We start from the raw sequence: 18,393 nt of genomic DNA on the forward strand, positions 1-18,393 counted from the left end.
TTGTCTAAGATTATTTGACCACAGAGTGGACTCTCTACTCTGTTTCACTGGTCTATGTTTCTGTTTTTGTGTCAGTACCATGCTGTCTTGGTGATCACAGCTTTGTAGTATAGCTTGAAATCAGGCAACATGATGCCCCCAGTTTTGTTTTTCTTTTTCAACATTTCCTTAGCAATTCGGGGTCTTTTCTGGTTCCATACAAATTTTAGTATTGTTTGTTCCAGCACTTTGAAAAAGGCCAGTGGAATTTTGATTGGGATGGCACTGAAAGTATAGTTTGCTCTAGGCAGTATAGACATTTTAACAATGTTTACTCTTCCAATTCATGAGCATGGAATGCTTTTCTATCTTTTTGTGTCTTCTTCAATTTCTTTCATAGTGTTCTGTAGTTCCTTGAGTACAAATCCTTTACCTCTTTGATTAAGTTTATTCCCAGGTATCTTATGGTTCTTGGTGCTATAGTAAATGGAATTGATTCTCTAATTTCCCTTTCTGTGTTTTCATTGTTAGTGTATAAGAAAGCAACTGATTTCTGTGCATTGATTTTGTATCCTGCCACATTACTGAACTGCTATATGAGTTCTAGTAGTTTGGGAGTAAAGTTTTTTTTTTTTTTGGTGGGGGGAGTAAAGTCTTTTGGGTTTTCCATATAAAGTATCATGTCATCTGCAAAGAGAGTTTGACTTCTTCTTTGCCAGTTAGAATACCTTTTATTTCTTTTTATTTTCTGATTGCTATTGCTAGGACTTCTAGTACTATGTTGAATAACAGTGGTGAGAGTGTTCATCCTTGTGGTGTTCCTGATCTCAAAGGGAAGGCTGTCAGTTTTTCCCCACTGAGAATGATATTCCTTGTGGGTTTTTCATAGATAGATTTTATGAAGTTGAGGAATGTTCCCTCTATCCCTATAATCTGAAGAGTTTAATCAGGAACAGATGCTGTATTTTGTCAAATGCTTTTTCTGAATCAATTGAGAGGACCATGTGGTTCTTCTGTCTTTGCTTACTGATTTGTTCTATCACATTGATTGATTTGTGAATTTTGAACCACCCTTGCATCCCAGGGATGCAACCCATAGTGGATAATCTTTTTAAGGTACTGTTGGATCCTATCAGCTAGTATCTTACTGAGAATCTTGGCATCCACATTCATCAGGGATATTGGTCTGAAATTCTTTTTGATGGGGTCTTTGCCTGGTTTGGGGATCAGGGTAATGCTGACTTCATAGAAAGAGTCTGGAAGTTTTCCTTCTGTTTCTATTTTTTTGAAATAGCTTCAGGAGTATAGGTATTATCTCTTCTTTGAATGTTTGGTAGAATTCCCCAGGAAATCCATCAGGTCCTGGGCTCTTGATGTTTGGGAGGTTTTTGATCACTGCTTCAATCTTGTTACTAGATATTGGTCTATTCAGATTGTCAGTTTCTTCCTGTTTCAGTCTTAGAAGTTTATAGGTTTCCAGGAATGCATCCATTTCATCTAGGTTGCTTAACTTACTGGCATATAACTGTTGATAGTCATATCTGATATTGTTTCTATTTCCTTGGTGTTACTCATGATCTCTCCCCTTTCATTCATAATTTTATTAATTTCAGTCCTCTCTCTTTTCTTTTCAATTAGTTTGGCCAGTGTTTTATCAATCTTATTGATTCTTTCAAAGAACCAGCTTCTAGTTTTGTTAATGTGTTTACTGTATCTCTAGTTTCTAACTCATTGATCTCTGCTCTAATTCTGGTTAGAGGGGAACAGAGTTCTTAACCCTGGAGGCACATTAGTATATCTGGGGAGATTTTAAAAAGTATTGTTGCCCTAAACTAGTATCTGTTCTTACAAGTTAGAAAAGCAGTTACTCTTAGAGGGTGAGGGGAGGGAAATGGGGCAAGAGGGAGATTTCTGGGTGACAGAATTTTCTGTTTCTTGATCTGGATGATGGGTATGAGTATATACGGTTTGTAAAAATTTAGCAAGCTATATAATTATTATATGTGCACTGTGAAATAGAGCTAAGACAAATATATTCTGTATGTATAATATACTTTAATTAAAAGCTAAAAAGTTAAAGAGGAGGATGTGTCCAGGTTTTCCTTCAGACCAAATGATTCAGAATCTGTGAAGTTGGGGCCTAGCTATCAGTATTTCTTTGAATATTCCCCCAGGGAATCTAACAGAAAGTTGGGAATGAAAAACCATTCCTCTAATATCCCCATCACAGATATATTTATTCATTTATTAATCTACTCATACAAACTTTAAGGACCATCTACTTACTATACTAGGCTCAGAGGATATAAAGATAAAAAGGACACAGGGCACCTGGGTGGCTTAGTCAGTTAAGCGTCTGCCTTCAGCTCAGGCCATGATCCCAAGGTCCTGGGATTGAGCCCCACGTCAGACTCGCTGCTCAGTGGGGAGTCTGCTTCTCCCTGTTGCTCTCACCCTCACCTGCTTGTTCTCTCTCTCAAATAAATAAAAACTTTTTTTAAAAGAAAAGATAAAAAAGGATATAATCTCTGGAGAAATTTAATCTAGGCAAGGGATAGATAAGTAAACCAGTAAATCCCATATGATAAATACAAGCAAGTTACTTACAAGATCTAGAGGTGAAAGTGATTTGTTAAAGAAAAATTCAATCATTTTGATGTTGTTCATTCGTTTATACAAATATTTGGGTACCTATGATGTTTGACCGTGGAAAAACACAAACAAATGGTACAATTTTCTGCCTTTGAGAAGTTAACTTCAAGAAAAGTACAGAATAAGGGTACATAAGGAAGGAAAGAAAGGTATAAGCTAACATCATACTATCACAGACATGTAAAAAAAAGGTGTAATATGGGGGCGCCTGGGTGGCTCAGGTGTTAAATGTCTGCCTTTGGCTCAGGTCATGATCCCAGGATCCTGGAATCGAGTCCCGCATCAGGCTCCCTGCTCCTCAGGAAGACTGCTTCTCCATCTCCCTCTCCCCCTGCTTGGATTCCCTCTCTCACTGTGTCTGTCTCTCTGTGTCAAAGAAATAAATAAAATCTTAAAAATAAAACAAAATAGGGGCGCCTGGGTGGCTCAGTGGATTAAGCCGCTGCCTTCGGCTCGGGTCGTGATCTCAGTGTCCTGGGATCGAGCCCTGCATCGGGCTCTTTGCTCAGCGGGAGCCTGCTTCTCTCTCTCTCTCTCTGCCTGACTCTCCGCCGACTTGTGATCTCTCTCTCTGTCAAATAAATAAATAAAATCTTTAAAAAAAAAAAATAAAAAAATAAAATAAAACAAAATAAAATCTCCTTAAAAAAAAAAAAAACAAAGAAAAGAAAGGTGTAATATGTACACCCTAAGGAGTCAGAAATGGTACTACCAAGTTGCTGACCTTGGAGGTAAGATGATATACAAACTTGAACTAGTCCAGTAACAGGGGAATTAAAAATTGGTATTCTAGAAAAGTATTTCTCAAAAGTTAGTATGCATACAGATCAGCTGGGATTCTTGTAAAATGCAGATTGATTCCTCAAGTGTGGGACAGGGCCTGAAACTCAGTATTTCTAAATATTTCCCAAGTGATACTAATGTTACTAGTCTATAGATCACAATTTAAGTAGCAAAGTTTTGCAACAAAATGGGTTTCAAGAGACAAGAGATAAAAAAATGCCCAATATTCCACAGCAGAGACACCAAGAAAAACAAAAATTGCAAAGCAGCCATTAGAATCGCCAATTAGAAGGCCTTAGTGAGAGTAGTTTCAGTGGAATGATGGGGGAGAATCTAACTGTTGGATATTTAGAAATAAATAGGAAGTAATAAGGTGGGAACAGGAAATAAAATGGAATAGTTTTGTTTGTTTTCACTCTTGAATGCTGGGAGAGGTTTAAGTCTATTCGTAAGCTGAAGGAAAGGAACCAGTAAAGAGAGAAAACTAAAGATGGGAAAGAGGGTGGAATCACTTTGGGTAGAGAGATTCCTTTCCCTTTGCAGCAGAGGAGAAGAAACTAAGGATCGGTCTCAAAAGGGCAGGGAGGGGAAAAGAAAAGAGTAAGTGGAAGGAGTTACTCTTATTTCACAGAGCAGGAAGCCAGGTGTAGTACTGGAAATTGTTATGAAAGCCAATAAGACAGTAGAATTGAGGAATTAAGCACTTAAACATAACAACTATTTGTTTCATCTATTAAAAACTAAAAATGGGGGCATCTGGGTGACTCAGTTGGTTGAGCATCTGACTCTTGGTTTTGGTTCAGGTCATGATCTCAGGGTTTTGAGACAGAGCCCGTGCTCAGGCTCCGTGCTCAGCTTGGAGTCTGTTAGAGATTCATACTCTCCCTCTCCCTCTGTACCACCTCCCCATATATGTGCTCTTTCTCTCTCTCTAAATATAAATAAATCTTTTTTAAAAACTGAAAATATATTTTTGTCACATTATAAACCTAATCTTTAAATAATTCATAGCTCTTAATAATCAGAAAATGCATGTCTTGAATGAAAGAGAGAAAAAAATATATTGATTGTATATGTAATCTGACTTAAACTTACTGAGCTGATGTGATGTATAAGCGCTAAAATATTGTCAATAGTGGCCCAAAGGTAATCTACTATATTTAATTACTATTTCTGAATATAGAAGTTTATACTATCAGTGGGAATTTCTGGGAATTACTTTTCTGGTTACATAAAGAAAAAATTAAGGGAGTGAAGCAATGAAAACATGGAAATGTTTTTCATTTTTAAGTTTTTCTTTTTTTAAATGTTTTTCTATATAAAACAGAAATAGAGAAAAAGAATACTGTTTATATGTAGTTACATCTATTTTATCAACAAATGTGTATAATCCAAAAAAAAATTTTTTTTAAGATTTTACTTATTTATTTGAGAGAGAAAGAACTAGTTGTGTGGGAAGGACAGAAGGAGAGGGAGAAGGAGAAGAAGACACCCTGCTGAGCAGGGAGGCCGACAAAGCGCTCGATCCCAGGACCCTGAGGTCATGACTCTGAGATACCTAACTGACAGAGCCATCCAGGTGCCCCGAAAACCTTTTATAATGCAATATTATTTAGGGGCACCTAGGTGGCCCAGTCAGTCAGTTAAGCATCTGCCTTTGGCTTAGGTCATGATCCCAGAGTCCTGGGATGGAGCCTTGCATCAGGCTCCTTGTTAAGCAGAGAGTCTGTTTCTCGCTCTCACTCTCTCTCTGTGGGCATGCTCTCTCTCCCTCAAATAAATAATAAGATAGTTAAAGCAGTATTATTTAAATGTATACCATACAGCTGTAATAACAGAATCACAAAGGAGAGCTTTTCAATTAAATTGAATTTCAGGAGTCACAAAACTCAACAACTATCATCACACATTTGCTGACATTTCTTTCATGATACCACTGAGATCAGGAGATGTATATAGTACGAATCAGACTTGAAAAGATATTTAAGAATGTTTTCAGGCCCACATACTTTCACAAGCAATTTTGACAAATTTTACTCACCTAAATCTGAGGACTTCTTTTTTTTTTTTTTTTTTTTTTTTTTTTTAAAGATTTTATTTATTTATTTGAGAGAGAGACAGTGAGAGAGAACATGAGCGAGGAGAAGGTCAGAGAGAGAAGCAGACTCCCCATGGAGCTGGGAGCCCGATGTGGGACTCGATCCCGGGACTCTGGGATCATGACCTGAGCCGAAGGCAGTCGTCCAACCAACTGAGCCACCCAGGCGTCCCTGAGGACTTCTTTTTTTATTCTATAGAACACTCTGTTCATTTCATGGCCTTCCACATGTAACTAATATGTTGTTTACCCCACATAGGAAAATTTACAGTGGCTTTTAAAGAAGAGATTAGAAAGAAATGAAGTAGAATTTGACTCAGGGGACCACTGCTATAAGTACTTCAAAAATGATCTATTTTAGGCCTCCAAATAGGCTAACACACAAATGGCATACATATCAAACATTATGAAAATAGTGCTTAAAAAAATAAGTTGAATAGAGGACTTCATACTAATTTAAAGTGAAGTCTAAAAAAGACAAACTGACACCTGTCAGACACACAGTAATTGACTCACCTGCGGCTAACTGATTTCTTCACGTCTCCCTCTCCAGATGACTTAACATTTCCACTTGCGTCCTTTTTTAACTTTTTTGCAATTCGTTCTCTCATCAGATTCTTCTCATCACCATCAATATATTCATCATGCTCTGCACCTTCATATTCTCCATCCTGTAGAAATTGAAGTGGAATATTTGCCAGGCATCCCTTTTCCCCTTAAACTTCCAGAGATCCATCTCAGACTCTCATCATTGCATTCTATCTAGGCCAGTTTTGTTTTTTGTTTTCTTTTGTCTTTAATTAGTAGGGGCTTGAAGAATCTATTCCAGGTGGGAATTCTCCTGGGGTCTGCTCTAGGCCAACTATGTAAGTATGGGATACCCAAATAAGGGGTGTTTGCTCACTAACCCATAGCCCTTCTGTGCAACACGGGCCATACTCCCTCTGTATTACCCAGGATATTGTGTCTATCCATATTCCTATTCTTTCCCAGTGGGCAATGTGGCTTCTGCAGGCAGTTGACTGGCCTCAACTAGAGATTAATTCCAGTAGAATCAGGAGGTGGAGAAGCTGAGATTTCCTCCTATAATCTTAGTTATACCACCTACTCCTCTTCTCAGAATCCTCCAGTGGATCCCCAACTCACTTACAACCCTATACATTCCATACCTCCTGGACATAATTTCCTACAACTCCAGGCCAGCAACACCATTTTTCTAGGGAAAAATGTAGGATAAAATCATAAGAATCACCAGTTAGAGCTGGTGTTCTTTCTATCTCGAAACACTCATATTCCATGTATCTGCATTGCCTGCCCTCTCATCACCTTCAAGTCTTTTTTTATTGCCTTAATACCCAATACAACTAATAAAGAAAGATCAACATAGTCTTGAAAAAGGATCTTCAGAATTGTGTATATAAAGGAATACTATAAATAACTAATCGAAACATTTTCCCATACACCATGTAGGATACCTATGCATCAACATTTAAACTTATGTTAACATAATAAAATAAAATCAATGACATCTGAATTTTGAGTATTCAGGTAGTGAGAGGGAGAAAAAACAGGTTAGCAATTCATAAACATGTAAGATTTCAATTTTGTAGGGAAATACATACACATCTACACATATGCTTGGAAGGAAATATTCCAATCAAAATAAATGATTTACTTCTCAGATTTTTAATTTTTTCAAAAATTTAAATATATAATTATAAATGTAACATATACTACCTTTTAAGAAAAATATTAAATTTTTATAAACATTTTGAATTTTCTATTAATTGTTCAAACTATATACTAAAGTTAATACTTACATTGGTTGACTCTCCTACTGCATCATCTTTTTCACTACAAAAGGAATGAAAACAGGAAAATTTTAGCCTCAAAGTGAAACTACTAAAATTATTCAAATTCTAGGATCATTCAAAATTTGAAATACTTTGTTAGGATGAATAGTTCAAAGACCTACCTCAACAAAGGAATTTCTGAATGAAATTGTAGAACAAATAGAAACATTCTACAACAGAGTCATTTTTACAAATAGAATAAGAACAATGCTCCATGAGCACACATATAAATTAACTAGAATTAATGGGAAAAAAGCAAACAACAACTAACGGTGCTGTTTTTATAAATAAACGGCTGCAGTGAACAATTTTTTCCATCAGCTTGATGTACTCTAGCAGAAAAAACCAAATCCTTCAAATACAAGGATATTAAGAAAAGATTTTTTTTACATAGAATTTTTGAAAACAAGCTAAACTCAACGCAATAGCATTTTAATCCCCTTTGAGACACTAACCCAATATATCATGTGCAACTGTATTTAACAGAAGACATCTTCCCTTCTCCAAGAGAAGCAACAGAGAGAGACATTTCCTGATAACTACCAAAATGTATAAGAAAGAACTACTCAATGGATTGGTCTAAAATGTGGTGACTTCTTCACATAACCTTTCAACTCTGCCCTGTTTACCTATGGTACCAACTGGCACAAAAATGCTTTAAGGAAAAAGCTAACAAAGTAACTCTGAATTAAACATTAAACTTTTAAAGCAAACTGTTTCCTACTCAAACTTTACCAAGATGTAAGTTAAGCAATTAATTTTAAATTTAATTAGCCCAGAAGAAATAGATAGCAAGACGAAATGAAAGGGGCCAGAATGCTTCCCTCCATTATGCTAGAAGCTCTGTTACCTCCATCACCAAAATGCTTTCGTTATTTGTCTGAGTTTAAAAAAACTGCACTTAAGAGAACTGACCAGGGTGCTGGGTGGCTTAGTCAGTTAAGTGTCTGACTCTGGATTTTTGCTCAGGTTGTGATCTCAGGGTTGTGAGACTGAGCCCCGCACTGGGCTCTGCCCTCAGTGGGGAGTCTGCTTGAGATTCTTCACCCTCTCCCTCCAGCACTCCCAACACCCATGGCACACACTCTCGCTCAAATAAAAATATTTTAAAAAAAGAGAGAGTGAACTGTCTTTTTTCTTACAAGGGCAGCAAGAAAATATCTGAGCCAGAGAATCACTTAGGATCACACTTGTAGCATACTAACCTTCCAACAGCTGGAACAGAACTGAGATGGGGATCATCCTTAAGCAAGTCATGACTACTTTTGCTTTTTCCTTTCATGCTCTAAGGAAAAATGTAGGATATAATCATAAGAAGAAATAAGTTTTCCAAAAGAACAAGTTAACACATTTATATAAAATCTAGTACTGTTATAATATGGCTAACAAAAGATACATGTTCCTGAAATTTTCAATATAAATTAAAGCTTTACAAATAAGAAGCTAACTCTCACACTGATTGAAAATCCTTTTTGGGGGTGCCTGGGTGGCTCAGTGGGTTAAAGCCTCTGCCTTCGGATCGGGTCATGATCCCAGGGTCTTGGGATTGAGCCTGCATCAGGCTCTCTGCTCAGCAGGGAGCCTGCTTCCTCCTCTCTCTCTCTCTGCCTGCCTCTCTGTCTGCTTATGATCTCTATCTGTCAAATAAAATAAATAAAATCTTTTTAAAAAAATACTTTTTCTTCCTAAAAGTAATAAATCCTTCAAAATAAGTTTATTGATTACTATTTCCAAATATTATGATTGGTATGCTTTAGCTGTATGTATGATATACATACAGCTAAACTAATTCTTTGACCCAGATAGTAAAACTTAGAAGATAGTTCACAAGAGTAATTTGAAATAAATGCACACAATTGTTTTTCAAACACATAGGCCATACTGCACAGAATTACATGTATACATGTATTCTGCTTCTCTGAAGAATCCTATTACATTCTTTGACCTGAAGCACAGACAGAAAAACTTAGAAACAAACAGATCTTATAGGCCACTTAATCTAGTCTCCCACCCAATGCAGGAATCTTTTTGACATCACTGCTAACTAGTTCAGCCAGTGTTTTCAACACCTGAAAGGAGCTTTTCCTTAGACATACACACAAATCACTCCTTTTCAAATGTTTCCTAAAGTTGGACAGTTCTCTCTGTAATTGGAGAAAAAAAAATCTATGTGTAATTTCCAACCATCCAACTAATCTTAGTCCTACCTTCTAGAACTACAGAGAGCTTAGTTTAAATACAAAGAGATTGGTAGGTACAATAATGGCCCCCTAAAGATGTCCGCGTCCTAGTTCTTAAAACCTGTAACTTTGTTACTTTACATGGCAAAAGGGACTTTGCAGATAAATTAAGGATTCTGAGATGAGGAGACTATCCTGGATTGTCAGAGTATATCCAGTGTTCTCACAAAAGTCCTTACAAGTAAAAGAGGGAGGCAGGAGAGTCTGTTTCATAAAGATAAAGCATAAGAAAGAAGCTATGGTCTGTTGTTAGCTTTGAAGATGGAAGAAGGGGCCACAAGCCAAGGAATGCAAATGAGCTCTAGAAGTTGGAAAAGTTAAGGGAAGAGATTCTCCCTAGAGCCTCCAGAAGGAAGGCAGCCCCGCCAATACCCCAATATGGAGCCAAGTGAAACCTGCTTTGGACTTCTGACCTCCGAACTGTAACATATTAAATTTGTTTTGCTTCAGGCCACTAAATTATGGTAATTAGTTACAGCAGAAATATGAGACAAACATAAATATATTAACATCTTTTTAAAATTACTTCAATGTAAACAATTAGAAAGATTAAGTTTAATACAATATAATGAGGCAAAAACAGTTTATATAAAAGACTGTTCAACACTTCTTACAACCTCTGTGCAAAAGGCCTAGTGGCACTCTCCATGCCATGTCTGCCACTTCCTCTCCCACCAATCCTAACCTCCTGGGAAAGCTTAATTTCTTGGACTAAACAAGAATATGACAAAATATTCTTACTTTATTTTCAAAAGCAGTGAGTGTATTTGTCTATCAATATAACTTTTTTGGGGTGAGGAAAAAGCCTTCTTATAACTTGGGATTTGAGGTAAAATGTTGGCATATCTTGCAGTGAGAGAAATACTATGTGTATCACTGTAAGTGTGGCACAACTTAATCAGTATTTTTAAATCTAGCTATTGTGATACTTTTATAATGAATCTACCATTTAACCTGCCTCATGAAAACTACTTGTCTGATTGTAAGCTCTCACTTGAAAAATATTTTCTGACATCTGTTTTTAAGTTATATACAAAGATTCAGGAGTAACCTTTAAACCAGTGGAGACATTTGAATAAAACTAACATTTAAGAAGCAAAATGAAAGGAGGGATCTTCCATAAAAACTTTTTGAATGTCTGAAGCCTAGGATCATATTTTTACTTAGCTTTTATTTCTCCAAAGTATATCCAGTTCCTCAAGCATTCTCCATGTGGAGTGGTTCTTGGCTTTATCACCGTCCTCCTCACGATCCTCCCTTCTTCTGAATGCATCTAGTTTGTCAGTTTCTTTCTTTCTTGCCCTTTCTCTCTCTCCCTCTTTCTCTTTTCTTTGTCAGTATCCTTCTTAAATACGTTCTGAACTGAACAAAATGCTATAAACGTGATCACCCAAAATGCAAAGAATGTTAAATTTCTTATTCCAGAGACCTTACTCTTAATAATTCAACTAGAGCTTACAGGCTATTAAGTCTTATACCTATTCAGCTGATTGCATTAAACTCAAGCATAGAATTTATATGTACTCCTATTACACTTTAACTGACTAGTTCAAATAATCATGCGCAGGTTGACAACAAAGCACTCTTTGGGCAGAAGTATTCAATCAGATATAAATCCATCTGACTAGACTATCTCCCAGATCAAATTTCCTCATGTTGTCCACAAGACTATGATGAGAGACTCTGACAATGTACTCTCTGGAACTCAAAATATGTTATTACGGCCTCATTCTATCATGCAATCCTATCAAAAAGGAAATTAAGTCAGTCTGGCAAGTCACTTAACCAGAGTCTCAGTTTCCTCATCTATAAAGCAAGGAAGTTGGACTAGATCCCTTTGAGCTATAAAATTCTATTATTCTAAAAGAGATTTTATCAGGTAGTAGAAAGATACTGAAATAAATAAGGAAGGAAAGCTAACCCATGTGGGAGAGGTACCTTGTCATGAATAAATGAGTGGGGTGAAGTAGTGTCTGTAATCCCACACTGGTAATCCATAAACCAGAGGGGACTCCATCTTCTTTCTCCTTTCAGATAAAGCAAAGCCCCAATTCAGACTTTACCAATTATTAACTTGTGATGTTAGACAGGTTCTGGAATAAAGCTTAACATACTGTGGAGTCACTGAAAAAAGAAACTTGATAAGTAAATGAATAATGAAACAAATTATTTTTAAGACCTCTGCAAATATTTAATTTCATGCAAGCCCTGTAACTGAAAATTGTTCTTAGTCTTTGTAAAAGATACTTAACTTGACTTTGGTTCTAATTATTAGATGTGTTTAAAACAGTAAGGCTAACTTTAAAGAAATTTATCTATTGGTCATACTTTTCCAATATTCAGGCTAGTGTTCCTTTTTCTTACCAAGGTTTCATTTTACTCCAAAGGTAAAATGTATTAGAAGGTTCTTAAAGTCTGAATAACAGTACAAAAGGAAAATAAATAAACTGTACTTCCATTGTGATTCACTCTAAAATTCATCTCATGCCCTCTAGAGAAATTTCCTTTCCTCTAAGCCAATAAACTTCAATGATTTCTTTTTATCGTTGATCTATTTTCTCAAGCTAAACTTATTCATTTTATTATATAAACAGACAAAACAGGTGAATTCTGTGAGCCAAAGACTCTGTACAAAGTGCCAAGATGCATTCACATGTAGAGAAGAATCGGTTGTTGGGGGATCATGATATACACGTGTACCCAAGTGCTCTTAAATGCTGCTCAAGCTACTATCCAGGACCCAGTGGGAGTGCTCAGGAAGAACAGTCAGGCCATTGTGCTGAGTTAAGGCTTCCAACCCCAGAAAGCTAAACTGTTGGTAAAGTTTTTTTTGTCAACCCTCTAGACTGCTTTAGCACCTTCTGCCTAATAACCACAATCATACCAAAGATTGATATTCTTCAGCTTTCTGAGAATCAAATATAAATTATAACATAGAGTATACTGCTTAAGACGTTTAAATTTCAAAACCATTTTCCGAGATTGCATATTGAATCAAAGTAATGACTATCCACTTCCTTATTTCACAACTCTAAATGGTTCCTGGTATTTTCATGCTACAAAGAAGAAAGTTGAGGCTCAGAGAGCCTAAGTTTTACAAAGTCACAGAGTATCAGTGGAAAGTGAAGAGCCAGTATCAGTGTGTATGATCCCAAATCCATGTCTTTCTGCTCCAACACACTGCCCCTCAACGATGGCAGTTTACCAACAGAGAGCTCACAGCCTAGGACTCTACACACTTAATAGGGCAGAAAGAAAAGGGTATAATGTTTTAGTATACATTGAGAACACAGTCATGTTTCTTGTGTAATAAAACAAAATGGATATTTTTAAAAGGGAAATGTAAGCATTACAAGCCAGACAAACGTTAGATAAGAAAAAGGAATGATTAAGAAAAGACATTTGGAAAAGATGATATTTTATGTGTTGAAAATAAATACGACTTTGACATCCAGAATGGGACAGGATACTTCATGCAGGGAAAAGAACATGAAAAAAGACATACAGAAAGAAAAACACAAAACATATATACAGAACAGCAAATAGTTCAGATCTGCTAACACAGTGTTCTCTACCTTTCCCTGTTAAGAATTCCAAGGAATTCATTAAAAGTATAGCTTCCACCAAAAAAAAAAAACAAGTATAGCTTCCCAGGCTCCTCCCTTGGAGATTCTAATTCCATAGGTCTGAGGAGGGTGTAAGGTTTTAATTTTTAATTTTTAAAACAGTGTTGGATCTGACATTTCTGTGGTTTTTAAGTGGTCTAAGAAGTATTTAACTAAAGGGCCAAGTTGGTAATGGAGAGTCACAGTCTTATTTCTACAGTCAACAGAAAGCAACTGTGCTATCTTTTTTTTTTTAAAGATTTTATTTATTATTATTTATTTTATTATTATTATTATTTTATTATCCTCGATCCCAGGACCCTGAGATCATGACCCAAGCTGAAGGCAGAGGCTTAACCCACTGAGCCACCCAGGCACCCTGCAATTGTGATACCTTAATGAGGTTTTAGGAAGACTGTCCTGATGGTAATGAGTGAAAGGGAAAGAAAAGCAAGGAGATGGGAGACAAGTCTGTAGACTAGAGCAACAGCAGAGGCTAGAAATAAAGACCTGAATGAGGGTAGTAACAAAATAAATTAAAAGGAAAAAATAGATCTGAGATATGTCATGGATGAAAAATTGGTAGGACAGTGCAACAAATTGGTTTTGCAGAGAAAGAATAAGAAAAAAGTCAGGATCTAAAATTCTTCTCTAGAGAATACTGATACCAGGGAGTAGAAAACGAAGTCACAAAACAGAAAAGTCTGGGAAACAAAGATAATGAATTAAGCCTTGGCCAGGACTTGGGTTACTAGAAGATATTTAAACATAGAGAGATGGCCAATAGGCAGCTGGAGAAAAGAAAAGTAAGCCAGCCTAGAGATAGAGATTTGAGAGTCAGAAGCAAACACTGTTTTTTTAAAGATTTTATTTATTTATGTGAGGTACAGCGAGAGTGAAAGAGCACAAGCAGGGGGAGCAGCAGGCAGAGGGAGAAGCAGACTCTCCACTGAATAGGGAGCCTGACATGGGGCTCATTCCCAAGACTCCAGGATCATGACCTGAGCCGAAGTCAGCCACTTAACTGACTGAGCCACTCAGGCGCCCCAGAAGCAAACATTTGAAAACTTTATCACACAGTACAGTCAGATGAGAGAAATACGATGACACAATACTAGGCATATACTACTCCCATGATAATGTACTGTAGGTTGCAATTTTCTTGGCAAAAAGGAATGAATTTACTTAGTCTTTCCACTGTTTGAAGTGTTTTTCCGGTTTGAGGCGACATAAAGGACAAGCCAATACCATCTGCAGTGGTATCCTTGCACATTTCAACCTTGTAGCAAACACAGATTGCTTTGGGGTTATCAAGTTCACTATAGTCAGTGTAAGTTAAACATTTTGTTTTACTTTGTATAATAGTAAGCAGCATAGTAACATATGCTTGAAACATATAACACATACTGTTGTTACAATAGAAAAAATTCAAACTAACTTCCTAGTAAAGTTGATCTCAAAGTAAGGGTAAGCAAAACATACTTTCAACCAGAAATTTAACTCACAAAAAGACTAACAGAAAAACTCCCTTCTCCTACCCTTGTGCTTTCCTCAGGCTGCTCAGCCTAATAGTCAGGACTCCATGTGAGTTAGGAAAGGGTAAGGGGCTGACTGCACTGAGTTGCCTTCCACCACAGAATGCTGTGCTACCAGCTTAATTTCCCGCCAGTCTTCTAGACGGCTTGGGCTTAAAGGAAGCAGCTTCTGCAGCATTCAAGATCATATTAGAGACATAAATAGCTATAGAAAGCTAAGTTCGCAATTCTGATTGTACCACCTCCTAATTACATGGTCTTGCACAAGTGATTTAACCTTTCTCAGAATTGATTTCTTCCCTTACATAGGAGTACTAACATCTCTAGCATGTGGTTGTTATAGAGGTGACATAACATAAATATTTAACACAGGTAGCAGAGGAAAATAATTACAGTCTAACATATGCTTTGATGGCCACAGATTACCATGGGAAGAAGTTAAACTTAGCCTGGGTAGGAGATGGGCAGAGATGGGTGGAGGTAGTCCAGAGTTGATAGTGGAGTTAAATCATAAAGGAAAAACAAAAACTAACCAAATAAAGGAGAACCTAATCCAAGCAAAAGGAAAAACAGGAGTGGGAGGATTGTGGGGAAGGCACTTGAACTTGACATCTTTAGAAAACATCAGTGAAAGGGACTACTGGCAATTTCCAGATCTAACATTTGTTGTTTTGTCCATTTACAAGTATACCCAGACAATCATGACATATACTATATCTTTCATTTTAATAAGGCAGAACTTTAAATCATGAATAAGGCAAGACTAGTGCACTAACATCTAAAGAAGGGTACCGGAATGACTGATAATGCTGAAGAGGTCTAGGGAAAGGAGGTTTTCATATAAAGATGAATTTAATTTTGACATCTAAAGTAGAGATTTTTCCTAAAGGAAATCAAGAATGTCAGATAAGAGGCCAGAAATAATATTTGTCCAGGTGTCCCAGAGTTCAGAATACTAGTATACAGGTGGAAGGTGAGAATCCATGGTATCAAATATATCACTCTGGAATACTGAAGACAGCAGGAAAAAGTCATGACCAGAACATTTCTTACACATGTCCATTTCAATTCAGTGTCTTAATGCAAAGGGTAGAAGCAGTGTGCTTACTAAATGCCCAACATTAGCCTATCAAAACCATCCTCTATTATGAGGGAAGCACATGGATAAAGAATTAAACACCAGGGTAAAAATAATGTGCTTTTAAACTAGTGCTACTGTTAGTTTTGGTTAGAAATAGGTAACTATATTAAGCAAATAAGACAGGGCTAAGTTACAGAGTTTTAATTATTACAACAGAACTTTTAACCCTTTGGGTTTCTGTATTCACTAATTTTCTTTCTTTCTTTCTTTCTTTTTTAAACACTGCAGAAAGGTAATCTATTTACAGAAGAGTAATTTAAAGGCATTATGATTTTCTTTACAAACAGATGTAAGAACAGGAACAGTCACTTTTTTTTTTTTTTTTTTAAGATTTCATTCATTCACGTGGCAGAGAGACAGATTACAAGTAAGCAGACAGAGGGAGAGGAAGAAGCAGGCTTCCCACTGAGCAAGGAGCCCGATGTGGGGCTCGATCCCAGGACCTTGAGACCATGACCTGAGTCGAAGGCAGAGGCCTAACCCACTGAGCTACCCAGGCACCCCAGGAACTATCCACTTTAAAAAAAACTCTACATTCCATTCCTCCACTATTATTCATAATTAATTAATTTTTTTGAGAGAGGGAGGAGGGGTAGGGAGAGAATCTTCCAATGTAGGACTCAATCTCACGATGCTGAGATCAAGACTTAAAATGAAATCAAGAATCAGACCCTTAACCAACTGAGCCACTCAGGTGTCCCTCAACCCTCCACTATTATTATAATTCACTGAACTTCCTGTATCAAAGGCTACCCCAGCACACCAGCCCCTTCCCTAGATTTGACTCTCCAAATTTTCATCTCTTCATCATTTAAGGGAATACATAGCAGAATCTTTGGGAGTAAAAATCCTTGAAGGTGATTTTCTTGGAGTGTATTTAACAGACTCACTATTCTAAATATTGTCAAGGCATAGGTGTTTCAGCAATGAGTATTGTGTCAAAAGTGGTATTCAGGAAAACCACACTTAAAGGCCTAATGGAAGCATTGGTGGGGTAAAAGACCAGGAGTGGATTTATAATCCAAATACATGTATCTTACATGGTTCAAATCCCAGCTCTAGCTATTTACTGGCTGTGTGACTGAGCAAATTACAACCTATCTATACCTTAATTTATTTTTGGGTAAAATGGGCTAATGATAATACCTATCTTAAAGGGCAATGATGAAAATTAATGACATTAATGAATATACAGATAATATTAAAATGAATATAAAAGCTTTGGTCCAACACTATTATAATAACAATCATAATCATTATCATCTAGCAAAACACTTAAATAGTAATTAAAATCTAAATCACAAGGTTGAATCATTTTTTAACTCTAGTTCTGAATTTAAAAAAAATAGCTTGTTAAAAAACCCCATAAAACTCTAATTTCAAGAGGGCATATCAGCTTAGGAATTGCAAATATTACTGACAACAAATCATTTTACAAAACAGTTCAGTGAACACTTTCTGACCGTGTACGGTGGAAAACATGCTGTGCCATATATATAGCAGGAGATACAAAAATGAGTGAGAGAGAGAGACCCTTATATCTTTCATAACTCAGAACAAAGGGATTAGAGTTTTACCTGACTAACTCGATTAACTTCCTCCTCTTCTTCTTCAGCTTCCTCTCCAAATGAAAGTAAACTAAAATTTCTTATCAAAAAAAGAAAGAAAAAAGGAAAGAAGAATGAAAGAAAATTAAGAAAATTAAGCAAAACTTATACTATATTTTCAAGGCAATAAAACAGAATTTACAAGAACACATTTTAACTGTTCAGGAATACACAATATGACTTAGCATTCAGCAGAAATATACTAAGGACCTGTATTTTCAGCATAATGTTAAGGCATTGGCCTCAGACCAAAGAAATTCATATATTAGATGAACCTAATGACCAAAAATCCATCTTCAGCACTACCATTAAATATATTAAGTCAAGCATGACAGAAATAATTAAGCCTTTTATATTTATAAAAACTGGTTAGCAAAATGGGAGTTTTCTGGAAACCTAATAAATATATAGCCCTGAGAGCACTACAAATGGGAAGCAATTAAGCTAGTGTCTTCCAAAATGTCATAATACTTCGAAATTGATAAGTTACACAACACTGTCAAATAAAAAAAATATAAGCAGTAAACATAACAAAAAATAGCCCATGGGGAAGAATAAACTGTTTGTTTTCTTTGAGCCTTCAAACTAAAGAGAGCCCAAGGAAGATAAATAGCAAGTTATTAAAATTCTCTCTCAAATACTGAAAAAATAAAAGATTTGGCAACAAGAAGAATTTTTTATTTCAAAACCTAGATGCAATCAAAGACTACCATATCATCCCTAATATATTTGCTATGAATTAAAAACAAAAACAAAAACACCCAGCTTTTGGGCTAATATCAAGATAAATAACAGTGATGAAATATTGTACCTGAATATGGTGATGCTGACCTTTCACCCAGAGGTAAATTAGTCAAAAGCAATGAATCAAAAAATAGAAGAATATCAAATACACTACCA

The 18,393-nt window shown here is 36.3% G+C and overlaps 1 protein-coding gene across 1 annotated transcript in view; it reads right to left on the minus strand.

Moving 5' to 3' along the window:
• CWC27 (CWC27 spliceosome associated cyclophilin) overlaps positions 1–18,393 on the minus strand; it is a 193,739-nt gene that overhangs the window by 156,074 nt on the left and 19,272 nt on the right. Inside the window, exons 7-10 of the mRNA XM_032336143.1 lie at positions 17,464–17,533; positions 8,571–8,650; positions 7,333–7,366; positions 6,029–6,183 (exon numbers count right to left, since the gene is read on the minus strand). Of these exons, the coding sequence (XP_032192034.1) occupies positions 6,029–6,183; positions 7,333–7,366; positions 8,571–8,650; positions 17,464–17,533 (339 nt within the window). The remainder of the gene's footprint in view (positions 1–6,028; positions 6,184–7,332; positions 7,367–8,570; positions 8,651–17,463; positions 17,534–18,393) is intronic.

Source organism: Mustela erminea, chromosome 3, assembly GCF_009829155.1.
Source record: "Mustela erminea isolate mMusErm1 chromosome 3, mMusErm1.Pri, whole genome shotgun sequence".
In the NCBI taxonomy this organism is placed as follows: domain Eukaryota; kingdom Metazoa; phylum Chordata; class Mammalia; order Carnivora; family Mustelidae; genus Mustela; species Mustela erminea.